The sequence below is a fragment of the Vidua macroura genome, chromosome 5 (assembly GCF_024509145.1).
Source record: "Vidua macroura isolate BioBank_ID:100142 chromosome 5, ASM2450914v1, whole genome shotgun sequence".
NCBI lineage: Eukaryota > Metazoa > Chordata > Aves > Passeriformes > Viduidae > Vidua > Vidua macroura.
Genome location: NC_071575.1, coordinates 15,982,339 through 16,000,392, shown reverse-complemented (window position 1 = coordinate 16,000,392; position 18,054 = coordinate 15,982,339). Strand labels below are relative to the sequence as shown.

The 18,054-nt window shown below is 36.1% G+C and overlaps 1 protein-coding gene across 4 annotated transcripts in view; it reads left to right on the top strand.

The window, feature by feature from the left end:
- The window catches only part of ANKS1B (ankyrin repeat and sterile alpha motif domain containing 1B), a 396,726-nt gene that overhangs the window by 203,278 nt on the left and 175,394 nt on the right, over nt 1-18,054 (top strand). For 2 of the 4 annotated variants that reach the window (XM_053977912.1, XM_053977910.1), the window contains exon 15: nt 5,035-5,141. In XM_053977912.1, coding sequence (XP_053833887.1) covers nt 5,035-5,141 — 107 coding nt within the window. Of the gene's footprint in view, nt 1-4,886; nt 5,142-18,054 lie in introns of those variants that run through there. The other 2 variants (XM_053977915.1, XM_053977914.1) reach the window with 1 other exon arrangement.

Sequence of the window (18,054 nt, the reverse complement as noted above, 5' to 3'; positions counted from 1 at the left end):
TTTCATGATACAGTGGAGTGCTTTGACTGAGCTCTTCCTGGGTAAATAATACATCAACAGTCAGAAATGCAAACTTGTAGAAGGGCCAGTGCAAAGTACAGGTCACTGCTGACAAATCATCTGTCAAGTAAAATGAATTTTCCTTGTTGACTTTGAGGTTACAGTTATTAAAGACACAGCATTTACACAGTGGTAATGTAGAGTTATAATCAATATTGGTATAAAAATCAGAAAATAACTGTGAGGATGATTTTTCCTAGTCACTGAGGGTTTTTCCATTAGCTTGATTAGCTCTGATCTGAGAGCTATTTTTGTGAGTTCTGAGACACACATAAGAAATGGAATGTAACCTTTAGATCATAGATACTAGATGGTGTTAGTTAAATTCAAGCTGTCCCTGTTGATTTTGTTTTGTTTCTGTATATGCCATGAAAAATATCTCTAAAAGCACTTTCAGAGAAATATTCAGCATCATCAAATATTACCATCCACAGTTCCATCATCATCCAAAGAGCCAGGCTGCTGACAGAAGTTATAGATTTTATGCAAGGCATCCATTTTTTTTCAGAGTTTTATGAAAAAAGACCATTTAAAATCTCTAAACCTTTGGAGTTGCTTTATAATATAACTGAAATGCATGAGATAAACCAGAATCCTGCATACCTTTTTAGAACCTAGGATGAACTAAGTTAATAATAAACTTTAATTATGGTAGTCTGCTGGATGTTAGGTGTAGTTTTTCTCATACAACATCCTGTTCCTAGCTATCCTTATCTCCTCTCAGGTATACATGCATTAGGTTAGTTTATTCACTAGAACATTCTGCCATGCTAACTGCTGTCACACAAGTTCCATCACAATGTAGACAGGTGACTTTTTTATCTGCCTGAAATCATAAATATGAAGAGAAAAATTATATCCCATTTAGCTTTATGCAAGGCTGAAAGCTTTAATTAAAAAAAAAAAAAGTTTTCAATACTTACTCTAGCATCAGTTTCTTCTCCAGCTTTGCTAAATTTACCTGCCAGCTTACCTAAATTATTCATTCTTTCATATTCTCTACTCAGAATTTTTTTTTACTAGTCACTACTAAAATCCTCCACTTTTTGGTTCCTTAGCACCAGAAGTGTTTAGGTTTAGCGATGTTTAACAGGTATTTATGTATCAAAAAAGAATTGTTTAAAATAGTCTGTTCATAATGACTGGGGGAACACCTCCTCTACAAGTAAACAGTGCAGTTTCTTCTTCTTCTTCTCAGTTGAAAACCAAAGAAAAATCAAGAAAAATTCATATTGTTAAGTGTAGAAAAAATAAAATTGAGAGACCCTTAAATTATTTAGCATTTCAAGCAGATCTGCCTAGAACATGTTTGAAATCATGTGCCTGCCCTCTGATATCACAGATTCAGTCCATTCCAAACCCCACAATAAACATATTCTGAATCCCATTGGGAACAAGATGTCTTGTAGAAATTATCGTATAGCGTACCAGATGGCATCTTTCTTGCAGACATCACTTCACTGTGCTTCTTCTGTTGCCTTGGAGAAGAAAGAGCCAAGTGCTGCTATCTCTGCAAGAGACTTAAGTGTCAGTTTTCCCATGTAGGAATGGGTGCATCTTTTATGATTGTGGTATCACAGAAGGATTATCATGGAATTTATGTCGTTTGAAATCACGGTAAAAGCACGGTAGTGTGTAAGTGTGTTGAGGTGAGGTGAGACCATCTCATAGAGCCTGCAGGACATTTTCAATGTCTGCACCAGCTTTAGGCATAGGCAAAGTGTAGGCACTGCCTGCAGCAGCACGCTGGTGGGGCTGGCACTGAGTCATAGACTTAAAAAAATCAAGAGACAGCCTTTTAGTCTCAAAGCAGGAGCATCTGCTCCAGGTTCCCATTGCAGTGGCTCAGAAAAACTGCCCAAGCAACCCCCCTGAGGTAAAACACCTGAACTGGCTAAAGATCTAAAGATCTTAAAGAGCTGCAAGTTCCCTAATCCAAACAGTCCTGGCTTTGTTCTGTGCCTGCCTTTGCCTTGCTATAACCTTTGGTGGAAGCAGGAGGGAAGAAGAGCCTTGTAGATAACAGGATGCTTTAGCAATTAAACAATAGTCGGGGTGAGGACTAGGCAGCAAACTGACTGTTTCTCCTCGCTGAGCAACCTTATGTTGTGTTGATGGGTTCAGACATGTAGTTATACTGGCAAAGGACAGAGTTGGAGAGAGTGCACAGTGGGACCAGCAGTGCTATAATCATCCAGGGCTGGAGCCATGGAGACAGTTAGACACAGTACCAACAGCTACATGAGGAAATGTGTCTGGGGAGCCACTCAGCAACTGAATTTTGCCTACACTGTTGCTAGGCATTGAGCCAAGCACTCATCACTGGCAGCATAGCTTCCATGCTGTTTATAGTAAGGTAAGGAAGAAGCAGTTCGACCATGAAACTAGTATATTGATTATTGTGCATGCCTTTTTGTGGGCAGCAAATTTTTGGTGTTGGGGAACACAATGCAGAGACATTTGTGTTTGCTAGATCTCTTTCTGATACCAATATTTCTGCTTACAGGGGAAAGAAGAAGACAGAATCAGGAAACTTTTTAAAAGAAGTTTATTAATTCTCAGTCAACTAAGAAAAAAATCAGAAAGAATAGAATTCTTATCTTATTTAAGATAACTTTGTTCTTAATTTTCCCTCTGGAGGTCTTGCCCAGCCTTTTGAATTTGCCTACTTAGGGGAAGTCCCCTATATCTCAGCTCAGCATAGCCTACCCTTCTTCATGCCTGGGCACTATCCTGAAGGGATTGTGATCTGTCTATATACAAAGATACTCATTTATAGTAGGGAAAACTTTTCAAAATAGGAATGATTTGCAGATCTGTGTGAACAAATGCATTTCTAGCTCCATCAGACCTAGATTTCCTATCCAGTTTGACATACCTGCTTTCTCTGAGAAGAAATTAATCATCCATTTGTTTATTTGAAGTACATTTAGCAATGAGAAAACTCCTAAAATTTTCTTCAGCAACTGCAAATTTACCAGTGCCTGGTGAGTGTTCAGTATTCTTTTTAAAGACATAATGAACATTTCACATTTTGTGTAGTAAATTTATCAAGTCAGTAAGAATACCTGGAATAGCAAAAGATCTTATAAGAGACTTTAAGCAACTTTCCAACTTCATGAAAGATATTCTATGCTCAACTAAAATTATTCTACAAAATTATTATGGACTTCAGTTTGCATGAGATGTATCACAAATCCAGGCAGCAATATCAAAGTGAAAGGTCATCCAGTTTTAGTCCAAGGACTAGTCAGGTTGGAGTTGAAACTCTTGAAATATTGTTAATTCTATATATTTAGAATCTGTTCTGCGACTGCTCAGGGACCTTCTGTGTGACGCTGGAAGAGACATTGTATTATAATGTGCTGGTCAGACTGTAGGCTTGATTTTCTATGAAACAATTATCTGCCATAGTTCCATATTATCCCCTTGACAAACATCTATAATTTCCTCATGCCTGGCATTGCATTCCTCCTTTGAGATGGTCATTGCTCGAGATTCACAATGGATAAGAAAAACAAAAACGTAATTAATTTGCTCAATAAATGAAGCACCACTGACAGCTTAATTCAGGATTCCTTCTAGAATTGTACCCTGAATATACCTATTTCCTGCCTTTTTTTTGCTAAGTCCTTTCATATGGTTATGAAAAACAGAAGTTTAGTAAACATTCCTTTCAGAACAAAGAAATAAAATATTTCCATCTTGAGAGAAACTGTCTCAAAGATGAAATGTAGATAGAAAATACATCATGAGGTATTTAGTTTCTTATGCAGAAAATTAATTTTCCGCTCATTTAAAATTCATAATCTTTTTTTTTCCAGTTATAGTTGATAAAATTTAAATCCTCTCTAGAAATCATGTAAATCTTACTTGCTATCATTCACATTTTTGTAAGAAAGGATATAAACTTATAATTTTATTAATTTAATTATTCATTTGAAATGGTGACCTTTTCAATTTGAATTATTATATGCTGGCATGAAGGTTTTCTTGTGTCTTATATTTTACAGTTGAAGAAATCATGCAGATAATTTAATTACTTTGACTAAAATTGTTATGCCTTTTATGTCTTCTGCTGTACTACATGAGAGAAACTGTGAAATATATTCATTATTGATTCATTAAAGGATTTTGCTGTTATATAAGCAGAGATGCAGACCACTACCTATCTTACATTGAAAGGGGAAAGGGGAAGGCATAGTAAACCATGCCATGGGCTCTGCTTTAAGTACTGTGTTTCTTAATGTCTTGTGAAATGTAAAAATCTACAACAAATAGATATGTAAAGCGTAACTGGTATGAAGATTCTATTCAGATTTAAGTGCTCCAGGTTGCTTTTGAATCTTGCTATTTTCTGCATTTGTTTTGACTGCTCTCATCATTCAAGATTGACGCTTGGATGGGTGTGTAGGAGGAAGCAGCAGCAGCAGGCTTACAGCTTGCAGACAAAAAAAAAATCTGCCTTATCTGATGGCTATTATTGAAAATGCGAGGTGTAGCCTAGGCTGGGTAATGAAGGGGAGCGAGCGAGGGGGAGCAAGAAGCATGGAGCTGCATACTGATGAGTGTAGGAGTACTTGATAAAAAGAATTCTTGCTGCTGGCAGTGCATTGCTCATTGTGGAGTATTCCAACAATCACATATAACGGAGAACAGCTTAGCTGACAGCTTGATATGCCTCTTTTTTTTTTTTCCTCTACTGTATGACGTACTGGTCTGTAGTAAAGATTAATAACCAAGAAATGTAGAGCTGCGATCAGATCTTACGTTATATACTGCCCTGAAAACTATGTTTTACTTCTGACTTTTCTGTTTGCTGAAAACATTAATCTGTCAAGCTGGCGGGCTCGTTTGATACCAACTTTTCCAGGAACACGATGTGGCAATGCCACCTCTCAGCCCAGGACTACCGCTATTATCCAGTGGATGGTTATTCGTTGCTTAAACGCCTCCCTCTTCACCCTCCTACAGGACCCCGATGCCCTGTCCAGACAGTGGGACAATGGTTGGAAAATATTGGGCTACCTCAGTATGAAAACCACTTGCTGGCTAATGGATTTGACAATGTGCAATTCATGGTAAGAAATCTTCCGTGCATAGCTGTGTATATACACTGTAGCTGCCTTTTTTGTCTGTCTCGTATGTGCTCATAAAGAGCTTAGAGCTATTCTGCATTGCACTAAGATCTGTTTAGTGTTTCACTTTCCTATGTGTAGCTGAATTAATATATGAACTGCCTTTTTATCAACTTCCAGACTGTACACATTACAAAAGAGTCTAGCCTGAAATTCGGTAAAATAAAAACTGACTATTAATGTTCTTTCTCTCCCTCATCAATCCTCCGATTAAAAAAGAAAACTGCACAGTTCTTTTAATCCATTGCAGGATTTTCATAATATGAAAAAGCTGCAAACACTCCTTTCTGCAGTGCATCACATTGTTACTTTTATTTCATCATTAACTTGTAATGATAATTAAAGAACATGCAATGCCATCCTTGCCTTGAGAGGTATTTTAATAACAGAAAATTATTTAACGAAGTGTGCTCTCTCTGCAAGTAATTCTGGATGTCTCAGTTAAATATTTTTGCATCTTAGATAATCAGGCTGTGAGATTCACTTGTTGAAACTTATGCCCTGAGAGAAAAAGTAATGCATTCCTATTAATTGTTCCATTTTTATGTTTTAACTCTAGGCATTTATCAAGAATGTTTGAAAAAAATGAAATTTTAGTTATGTCAGGATTTACAATATCACCATGTGGTGTGAAGTAACAGACTTGTCATGCACAAACTTTCCATTGAAATGAATATTGACAGTAAAGAGAGAAGCTTACTTGTAAAGCTGTTATATAATCACTTTTCTACCTGCTTCAGTATTCCTCCTACTTGAGCCTCTTCCAAAAATCCCGACTACATTTCTTAAAAATCCCGACTACATTTCTTAAAAATAAAAAATATTTTAAAATATCTTTGAAATATATTTTAAGTATCCATGTATATCTTGGAACAATTCTAACTTTTCATAACTTGTATTTGCCATATAAGAAACAGAAGTGAAATGGCATGAATATTAGAACTGTAAAATCATCACATGAGTTGTGTCCTTCCTCTTTATATTATTTTGCCAATATCATTATATGACTTTGGACTACTGATCAAAAAATTAAGAGACATATCTCTGCCATTGCCACATTACAATAGTGTAGACATTTCTTCCTGTTTTTATATGGCAACCATGTGACTATTTGCTTAGATCAGTAAAAATCACTGTAATCTGTACCTTTAAATATTCTTTAAAACAAAGCTGTGCTGTTAGCCCAGCAATATAGGGAAGAAAAAAAAAAAGTGTATCATGCTGCAGTTTCCCAAAATGTAACTACATATTCTTATATATGTTGTAGCATTAGTTACATAAGTAGGTGATCATTTAGTCTTAAAGAGGTTACAAAAGGAAACTGTTCACAAGAGGCTGTAGGTGGCATAACAAATGCAGAGGGGTGCACCTACCACAGGTAAATTACAAGCACCAGAGAAGTCAAATAACTGACCTGGAGGGCTTTTCAGTCATACCCTGGCTCTGGAGGGGCCTGAACCATGGTTATATGACTTTCCTGCATCTCTTATTACTGTACTTATGTAAACATACAAATTACATACAAGATTTTGTTATGCAATATGCAAGTCAAACTTCTAATGCATCAGGCAGATTAAGTTTTGCTTGCATACTTCTCTGTTAGCCAGTGTTTTCTGGTAATTTTAAGCCTTTTCTGATATATTACCAATGAAATACATAATTACTCTTAATATTAGCTGAGGTAGCATGCATTGAATGGAAGATTAGATTCATAAATCCAATAACAATAAAAGAGATGTGAAACTGTGTAGTAATAAAAAATGTATAATTTCAGTAGTTTTATAATTTCCAATTTATTGATTTCACCATTAATCATGCTTTTGCATATATCAGGTTTTGTCTGTACCAGAAATCGAATATTTCATATATTTTATTGGAAATAAACCACCGATTCCTTTTTATATCATTCCTTAGAATACATCAGCATTATGTAATAAAAGCCTCTCTTGAAAAATTTAAATGAGTGTTGTAAAAGCTCTTTTTCATCCCAGCCAAAATATTAAAGGGAAAATTAAACTTAGAAAGTGTATAGGAAAATGAGAGGAGAAACACCTGCTATGCTAAGAGAAAAATTCAGATTATTCCAAACTTAGTATGTTGTATTCTTCCCTAATATGACAGAACAGCTTTACCTTTATTACAGTGGTTTACATATTAAACTAGAGTTTAAAATCCTATTAACTTAAATGTTTCAGCTGCTTTACATTGAAGAAATCTAATAGTTCAATGCAGTAAAAATCAGTTAAGACATATTTTTTATTCATTCTCTACTATATTCCTGCTTTTGTTTTTTCTGGAAGCACAGTCTGACCTGCATTTATTCATTCTGTTGCCTGAGCAACAACCATCACACTCCTATTAAGTATGATTTAGTAGTACAGGTCTTACTAGCTGTTCAGAACAGAACATTATCACAATGTTAAAATTAATGTCCATGGAATAACGTACATCTGAGAACAAATATATCCCATATATACTATTCTCAACAGCAACATTTTATTAATTAAATTAGCATTTTAATAAAAAGGTGATTTTCTGATAAAAAGATTTCATGGTTAATAATTCATTAGATCATGGAAATTAACTCCTTGTGTTTAGTCTCCCTTGGGCATTAGAAAGTTATTCACTAGACTGTGGTTAGAATGACGAGGATTTGTTTGTCTTACCTGAAGTGTGTGGACTTCATATGAGGAAATAGCTGTATTCCTATTAACTTTGCAGTATAAATATTTTTCAGTACTTTATCAATATATATGTTTTAAAAATGCATTGAAACATAGTATTCAAAAAATTCATGTTTTTTCATGAAATACTTTGATTCTACTTACAGCATGTTTGCGCACATAGCAAATGCAGCTCCTACCCACTGTTAGGGTCGTGCAGGAATGACACTTCATCATATTTAGTAGGCCCCAGGCAGATTCATTTCCAAGTCTTGGTTCACAATTTGCTTGAATATGTGTATGGATACGCAATCATCATTAACTTTGATAATTTGTTGTGTAATAGGATGCAGTGTCCTTCAGATGTAGAAATTTGTAGTGACTTTGTGCAGATACTCTATATTTGAAGATGCAGATGATACTGTAGTTTCTTTACATGAAGGCTACTTCACAGGTAAACCAATTCCATAGTGCAAGAAAACAATTAAATCAGTCATAAATCACAGTATATTAATTAGATGTAAACAATAACAAAACTTATGCATCTTTTTGATGCATAGGAGCAGTGGATATCCCTGGGACAAGCTGTAATTTTATGCAGACTTGCAGGCCTACATCACTTAGTATGCTGAGAAAAAAAAAAGTTGACTTGCAGAGAAGCAGATGTAAATATATAAATGTGCAAGGTCACTAAAAGCTCTCATGCAGTTTTCTACAACTGTGAAACTTCATCAAAGGCTGCATTCTGGATTCACAGAGATAAAAGCAGTTCAATCACTGCCCAGTGGGGACTAGTTCTGATTAAGGACTGTATATAAGGACTATATATTTGTAGGTTGTCCTAATCATTTAAGATATTCTGAAGTTTTATCACTTATTATTGCAGTCTGATGAAAAAAAAACCTCTTAAAAAGACTGATAAAATGCACTATGACAGAAACAGGGACCAGCATTCAAAAATATGAAATATTTTATTATGTCTTTGGCATTCTAAAATATTGTTCACTATCAACAGTTAATATTTGCATTACACTCTAGGCTTTCATTGCTGCTTTTAAAATACATGCATCTCTACTGCTCCGAGTACTTATGTTGCTTGCATTGCCTAATGGTCTAAGAATTGCATAAGTGGCTTGGGTTTTTTTTAATTCTTTCTTTTCCACTGCTGGGAAACTGAGACATAGAGTCACAGGGTGGATTTAAAACTCTTATACATTTGATACAAGAGGCACTAATTCTCAAAATGCCTACTGACATAATGTTTAACAGATCAAGTCAGTTGCTTAAATGTAGGTGTCTAGTACCAATTGAAATACCATAGGGAATCCAGGAGAACTAGGCAAGGCTGACAGATATTGCTGAGGATGAGGGACAACCAGGCCCTTCATGATTATCAAGTTCAGGTGGGGTATCACTGAGCTCCTCAGACAGCTGTAGAGTCCTGATGCTTTGGCAGCTGAAATTAATCTTAAATTTCATAATTTGTGACATGCCTAGAAACTGAACATAGATGTCTTGAGTTTCCAATTATTTGCATATGCATTTCTTTATGTTCTAGTAATTTTCTGTATTTGCATTTATCCTGTGAACTTACCTGCAAAAGTATTTACCAGCTTTCTCACTGCTAGACATGGTCTACCTTCTCAATTCCCCTTAGCTGACTGCTTTGGATGTAGTTTTGAGTTAAGTTTTGGCTTTTCTTTCTCCCTTCCTCTCTGTCTCTTTCTCTCTTTATTTCTTTTCTTTCATTTTTTTTCACTGGTTCTGGAGGTTGATTAGCTGAACTTTATCTGAAGACTCTCTTCTCTCAGGTGTCATTCCTGGGAATTGCTCCTCTGGAATACACAATTCTTACCTTTAATCTCTTTTGAGGGTCTTAAACTCTGTATCAAGTATAGAGGACAGAAGTAACTTTATTTCCTTAGAGTGAAATGCACCTAAAAGAAAATTTCTATGTACATTAGCTCCAAGTCCTGCATTTATGTAGACCACCAGATCTTTTCACCAAAAATATCTAGGTCAGAGATTGATGATTTAGGCATTATATGAAAGCTAAAAAAGGGTCTGTCAGTCTGCCAACACCTTTCTTAAACTGACCATGTGGCTGGTGAGGAAAAAGAGGCCAATTTTAGACAAGGGTTCTAGTCTGTAGTGACTTTGATGACTTCCAGAAGCCAACTCCTAACAAGCAGGTCAACCTCTGCAGCATCCAGGCTATCAACTCTCCAGGCCCATAATGACTACTGTTGGGACTCATTGGGATACTCGTGCATCATCTGGACCCTAAGAAGATTTAGAGGACATTGTCTGTGTGTAGTTTACCCAGAAATTAAGAACTGTTTAAGGCAACCTTAAAATTTGCTGTTGATAAGTTGGTGATATACAGCAAGCCATACTTTTAGCAGAGTCCCACTGATGCTGGAGTAAGTTGTGGTTTAAGATTTACTACACATCTAATAAAATCTTAGAATATATTCCTGGAACCACAAGTTTCGGTCCCCTTATCAGGGCCTCACTCTCATACCCAGGAGTTGCTTTTAGTTTCATGGCAGGCCTACAGAACTTAACACTAAAAATGTGGAGCTCATTTCAGTATCAGTGTAGCCTTGGTTTTTTTGCATGAGTAAAGTGATTCTGTCATTCTGGTGTCTTGTGAGTCTTCCTCTCCTTCACCCCTTTGCACCTGTAGGTCCTCATGCAGGCCACCTTTTCCCTTAGCTTGAAGAGAATGAGGCAGATTTAAAGTTCAGATATAGACAATTACATGTCTATTTACACATTGGTAGATGTGTAGGACTCAGTTTGGTTGCCCTCATGTTGAAATTGAGATGTCTGGGACATCTGTGTAGTCTTGGACTTTATGGTACAGGATCAATGTAATAGCAATACCTGTCTGGAGTTTCAATCAGATTCCAAGCACTGTACATTTGCAGCACCTCAGATGCTAAATTCATTTCTGTGGGTGACTAAGTGAAGCACCTAATCAGACATTAAAGCCAATGGAGTACAGAATGCAATTTAGCTGGGTGGTTGAATAACTATTAAGGTAGTATTTGAGTATAAATTAAAGTAGATTCATCTGATCAGCTGAACCACTGTTTAAGCTCTATTGATGGTTTTGTACTAGATCTCCTTAAGCTATAATGTAGACACAAAATTTATGATGGTTCAGTTTGAGCTAGAATCCATACAGAGTTCACTGAAAACAAAACACAAATTATTTTTATTAGAGCTTTTTCTCCTCCCTCAGAACATCTAGCCCTGAGGCTTCAAGATCTTTTTCATCCTAGTAGGAATTCTTACTATAGAAACTGCAAATTAGAGCTCAGGTGGGTGCCAGAGTTGAAGATTGTGCCTGTCATCCTGCAGCAGCAGCGAGTCTAACAAATAATCCAATTCCACATGCTTCTGTTAATGCTTTTGTCATGGTATTCCTCAAGCTAGTCAAGAGACAGAAGGGCTTATTAATGTGCTACCCAGTATTGCATGTGTAAATAATAGCTTGCACTGTCGTTTTCTCTTGAGGTCTCTGGCAAGTCAGCATCATCCTGTGTGAGTGCATGCAGCTATGGGAGAGGTAGTGCTCATTCCCCAGTGGGAAGGGAGTTTAGAGGAATCTGCTTCATGTTTTTATATCTATATATGTCATGTGTGTGTGTGAAAAACGCAGCATTGCAGGCTGGGGACTGATCCTGCACTAGATAAAGGACTTTAGGAAAGTTTTGGCAGTAATGATTGCTCAACAGGGAGACGAAGTTTTTGTGTATTTCACTTGAATGATTGATTCATAAGGAACACACCTTCAAACAGACTGTTGGCTTCATTAAGACATCCTGGGTATGGTGGATCCCTTGAGCGTCGGAGGGAGTATGTTTTCATCTAAATCTGTCTCAGCTATTGTGTCTTGAAGGTATAATCAGGAATGGGTCCCTCTGCCTGTATGCCATGTTCTGCTAAGTTAACCTTTAGGTGAGGGTTTCTCTGGTGGTTCTGGAATATTTGGCCATCTTCAATTAAATGTTGTTCCAGACAAGGTTGTACATACCAGGCAGAGAGACAGGACTTTGGGCTGCACTCCTGGTCAACAATCCAGGTGCCAGGATCTTGAGTGGAATGTCTTTGCATTCACGTCTGCCATTCAGGTTAGTGACACTTGGTGTGTATTTGCTATTTTGCTAAGCTCAGTCTTAGAAGAAAGAGCTTGTCCAAGGTACACAGCAGTGTATTGGGCTCAGTCATACCCTCCCTAGGAACAAAGGGCCAAATCCAGATGATGAAAGCCATCACATGTACTGTCACCACTAACAGTTACACTATTCATGGTATATATTTGTGAATACGACACACAGGGACTGGAATTAGTCCCATCTGTTCTAACAATATGTTAAATGCCAATGTTAAACAGTGTGTTTAAGCTAAAAGCCTGCCTAGTGCAGAGGGTGGCCTCATTTTGATGTGCAAACACTGATGAGCTGTATTTTGAGACTACATATGTGAGGGATTGGCTATTGGCCCTAAATGCAGCTTTATGATAAACTAGTCACAAGTATTTAATCTGAAAGCTAGTTTGATAAAATGGATGAAAACTCCAGTAACCAGAATGGAGCATGATGTTTTAGTAACTCATAAAATAACAGGTGTAATGCTAGTAAAACATTCTTGTTATGTATTTATTTAAGGCCAAAACCTTCCAGCTGATTATGTTGACCAAAAGGAACAACAGTAAATCTTCAAGAATTAGAAATGTTTGTGTACAGAGTGATGTGTATGATGATGTTCTTGATAACTGATGAAAGTTCTGGAAAACTTGACAAAATATAAACATTGTTTAAAGTAACAGAAAATTTAAAGATTAAGAAAGGCAAAAAATCTAAGTGGTTTTATGCTTCAGGGAAGAAAGCTGAAGATTCACAGGACAATCAGTTTTTAGTTCTATTTACAGTTTTAAAATGAATGTCCTGTATGTAATAAGAAGTTACAGCTGATTCGTAGTTATTCCATGCAGTAATGCTTTTTAATAAAATTAAATTTTAAGAAAAGTAGACTGAAAGAAATTCTCAAAGCAACATAGTATACAGTTGTGTGTATTACTGGTTTAGAACAACATTGTCCAACAAGAAGCAATTAAATGGAATCTGGAACAGTAAATAAATTTCAAACAATGACAGACTTCCCTGACTAAGTTAAAGGACAGAGCAGTACAGATTGCTTGATTACAAATAATGGCATGGTGGGACTCTGAAGGAGTTTTCAGGCAAAGATTAATGACTACAAAGAGATAGCTGGAAATAAACATGATTCTTGGGCATGTTATCCCTTTTGAAGGAACACTGGATGAGGTAGGAAAAGCTCAGGTAATTATAAGAACAAGTATAAACGCTGATCAAAAAGTAGAAACAATATAAGATAAAGAAAGAATGCATTGTGAAAGAGCAGATAAATAATCAAAATACAAAAATGAAAAAAGAAATAAGAGAGAAAATGCAGTGTCATTAACTGTATGAGTAGAATGCATTCAGAGAATTTTTTATCAATATGCTATAGCTAAAAGGACTAATAAAAAGCTATAACCACTGCTGCAATCAGATAAAATTCATTTTAGTTTTGCATTAAGAACAAAATATAACAATTAGTCAAGTACAGTGTTAATGAAGACCACTGAGAAATTGGAGAAAGAGAGAGTGAGAATAATCATATTGCAAACAGACAAAAGAGTACTTGGTTAATTAAAATATCTGAATCATCTAAGTTAGGTGATGTTTGATGAAGAGTTCTGAGAAACTGAAGAGAGAATACCAAATCCTTTAGTAGTAATTTTTGAGAACTTCTGGAGAATGAATAAATTATTAGAATACAACTAAAATATATATGTAGTACTAATATGTATGCCAGATCACTGACATACAGGGTTCTTCCTCAGGGTAGATTTCCAGCCTCCTGGGCTCTTTGCCTTCAACTATTCATCATACAACCTTTGCCTAAATCAAGGGGGAAATGTATGGTGGTGTTACTGGCAACAGAAAATTACTGTCATTAGCACTGACTCTGGTGGAGGGAAAACTGGGGAGTATACAGAATGCTGCAATGGGATGTAAATGGGAAGAGAATAAAGCTAAATGAAGTAACTCAGCAGTTGGGAGCTGAACTATTTAAAGGGAACCAGTAGAGAAACAGGTGTACTGTACAACACATTGTGCCCCACATCATTTTGATGAGAAATTATTTTCTGTCAGAAGCCACTAAAATTTCAACATGGGAGACAAGCTTAATTTCGCTAGTAAAACTACAGCTATCTTTTAAAAGCTGTTTTAGAATGATATACCAGAATGGCCATGCAACCAAGCCATTCCTGGTACAGTTTGCCTGACTGCTTCTAAATTTCCTGAGTATCTAAATTTACTGTCCTTCAGTTTGAAAATATTTTGTTTTCCCACATATTGGTGAATTTTTTGCCTTGTTTATGGTATCAACACCCCAACATCTATTTTAACCTTGGCAATGTCAAAAGCAGTGACACCCATGTAGCCTTTATCACCATGCTGTCCGTCCTGTCTGTTCACACACACACACACTCATGTTTGTGCATACACATATTACACAAAAAGGTATTTCATTGCAATGAAATCTAGGTACCAGTACCTAGGTGACCTCAGTTCACCCCTCATGTTCACAAGGTTTCTCTACTATTTTTTCCACTCAAAATTCATTTCTCATTAAGGGTACTGAGATTTGAGTATGCACAGGCACATACTTCGAAGAACTATCAGTTAAAATAAAACCTTTTATTATTTTTCTAATGCTATGTTGCTTGAATTTTATGACCTTAGCCCAATAGTAATTTAAAACAATGAGATCCCCTAAACTGTCTTCTTTTCTCATTCAGAAGTGATGTACATTTGCACAGTGCTGTTTATCTGGAACATTAGAAAAAAAATACCTATATATCTGAGCATGCATTTGCATTTTAGAAACTGGGTTATAAAGAGTTAGAAACATAAAATTATGGTAGTTCAAGTTATAACTTTATACAACTGAAAATATGTATATGCAGTTAGAAACACTTTTGTCACAATTTTTTCAGAAGCTAAAACTGTGCATCAGAAGTCACCTCCAAAAACTTTGTCTGTGTTTCACATGGGTCAAAACACAAGCTCAGTTATAAGAAAGTTTGATGTTCTTGACTTTACATGGGACAACATACAGATTCTTAAATCTCCTGAAAGTAAGGTAAAGGCCCAGTGTAGACAAAGCAAGCTGCTGTATCCAAACTATTATTTTATTCCACATATGCATAATTGGTTGAATTAATAGAAAGTTTTTGTTCATTGTAAGTACAAGGTCACGCATGAAATTCACTCCTGGTCTCTGGTCTTGTTCTTAGCCCAGTCCAGATTGAAATATATTTTCAGTAAAACAAGAAATACAAATGCTACTTTAATCCCCAAATAATTTACTTCTGTAGTCTTTAAAACACTACAATAAACACTTCAGACATTTCATTCACTATGGTACATGTTCTATTCTGTATCTTTTCCATTAAACCCCAATTATTGTGCATGTGGGATAAGATCTCCATGCAGCAGTACACAGTATTTGCTTCAGAGTGGCTAGTACTGATGAAACTAAGGGCACATGCACTTGTTGCAAATGCAACCCTTGACTTAACTGAAATCTCATATTTCAGGTGTTTATTACTCTTATCTTATGCGGTATTTTATTGAATTATTGGAAATTATTGAATTATTCAATTGAATTATTGAATGCTGTAATAACATTATTGATGGGAACAACAATGGGTTAAATTTGCAAGATGTACCATACCTGCTCTAGGTTTATGTTGGAAGTCTTTGATTAGATAATAATTATTTTAAATTTTTTTTTGGTCCAAAGTCCAGACCTAGATGGAATTTTTGACATATAAAAGCTAAAGTATTTAGCTTTTTATTTAGCTTTTAGAAGTAGGGGGTTAGGTTACTGTAAATAGAAGTGGAAAAACATTAAAAACTAGAATTCTGTGAATAAAAATACACTGGATAAATACCTATCAAATGACCTTCCAGTATAAATCTGAAATGCTATTTTCTCTGAATACCTACTTAGCAGCCAAAAATTAGCAGAGAGTGGCCCCTCTGTGCACTATCCCCTTTTGTAGTCAGAAAGAAGGGGGAAATCCTGTATGTTATTCACTGCTATCTTACAATTTACACTAGGAAAAAGTATGGTTTTTGTTGCAGCCAGTTACAGCTCTTAAATTTCTGAAATGATTGATAGCTTCTGTTCTTCAGAATTATTCAGAACTATTTCCCAGCTTTTTCACTTTTTGAGGTTTGTTCTCTCCAAACAGCTCCCCTTTTAATCACATAGAAAGGCCACTTCTTGAAGTAAGTTAAGATGGCGTTTAAAAAGAAATAGCAGTTCTTAGCTGCTATGCTGCATTAGGATAAAAGATTGCACAACTGAATTGGTTTTTAGCCTTGATCCATTTTTAAATATAGTATGAATATTATAGCCCTGTTAGCTTCTCTGAATTCCCTAGGCATCCCTCTTGTTGCCAGAAAGGAATTACAAATTGACAATGCAAGTTATTTTATTTTGTTTTCCATCTCCCTTGGAATTTGGAAATGTGTCTATTCTGTCCATGAGCTTTTTATCTCCTGACACTCTGATTTTTAAGTACTTTTTTTATTGCCTATAGAAATAGTAGGTCTTCGCTTTCTGCTCAGAAAAATAACTTTATGTAGCAAGAGTGGAATATTATACAAAAGAACCTACATACCAACAAATCTATGACTCTCAGTAATATCAAGCTTTCTGTCAGAAAATTCTGCTCTCGCTGCTTGTATGGATGATTTCCCTCTATCTCCTAACTCTGCTTCAAGTATATGTTTGTTTAAAAAACATCCTGATTTCTCTCATTCTTCACAAATAAGAAATGGAGACTCAGGGGAAAAGAGAATAAATAAAACACTTGCTAGGACATGCAGAAGCAGCCTGGTCCATGGAGAACCCATAGGACAATATATCTAAGGGTCTTCTCTGAGGTCAGCTTTTGATTTGAATCATGAGTTTGGAGAAAATGCCTCTCTATTCCCTTATCTGGCTGAGGGAAATTACGTAACTTTGCTGGCCTACATATAGGAAATCAAGAGAGGATCCTGGGATGGAAATATCTGTGTATTTTGAGCTATCTTGTGGATAATTATCTGCTTGTGTCTAACTTTTTACATTCAGATTTCTAAGGACCTTTAGTTGGGAACAACACTTTCTCAGGAGGGAGTCAGGGGTAGCCAGATTACCTGAGGAATCTCACTGAGTACCTTCAGTTCAGTTCTGAATTAAGTCAGTGACAAGGGTTGGATAGAATAGCAAAACAAGTATTTAATAGTTAATTTAATAATTTTTAAAAACTAATCAGGAACATTTTTTTCTGTGTATGAGCTTCCTAAATGTAATTTATCATTATTTTAATCTTTAAGTCATGTATCTTATTCCATAAAATGAACTCATGGCAGAAAGAGTTTATTAACATTCCTCTTGTCTCCCCTGGAGCTGTCTGAGTACCACTCTTCCTTTCTGTTTATTTCTGAGGTACCCTTTCCCCCAAAATTAATTTGGTTTCTGAGATCTCTTTCTCCTCACCATTCCTGCAGGCTGGACTCTTCTTATGCTGCCTATGTCCTCCTTTTCTCCATTTCCTCTTTCCTAAGTAGAAATTACCATATTTCTTTCCTTTGGTCTCCAAATCAAAGGAGGGAGGGACCAAGGGATGAAGAGAAGATGGGAAGGAGAGGAAAAAAAGGAGATGAAATAACTGAAAACAAAGAGGGGGACAGAAGATGTCTGCTTCACATCCATGTTCTTTTACTGACCTAAAACATTTTTACTTGGTTTGAAAAGCAGGACATTTAACTGAATGGTTGTCACAGTGATGTTCTTGTCACTCGCACCTCAAGCCCAACAGAGCTGGTGCTGAGTGAAAACTGGCTTCCATGTCTGGGCTTAAGATGAGTTCTTGCAGAGAGTTGGCCATGCTTTCCAGCATGCTTTGTAGTTCCATGTTATTCAGATTTTTCCACTTTCCAGGATATCTCAGGTTTCTTATTTACGTGGACAGCTAGCTATAAATTGTGACAAACTTGTCTGATAAAACTGTTGCACTCAAAATCCTCTAATACACATGGCAAAGGGAAGGA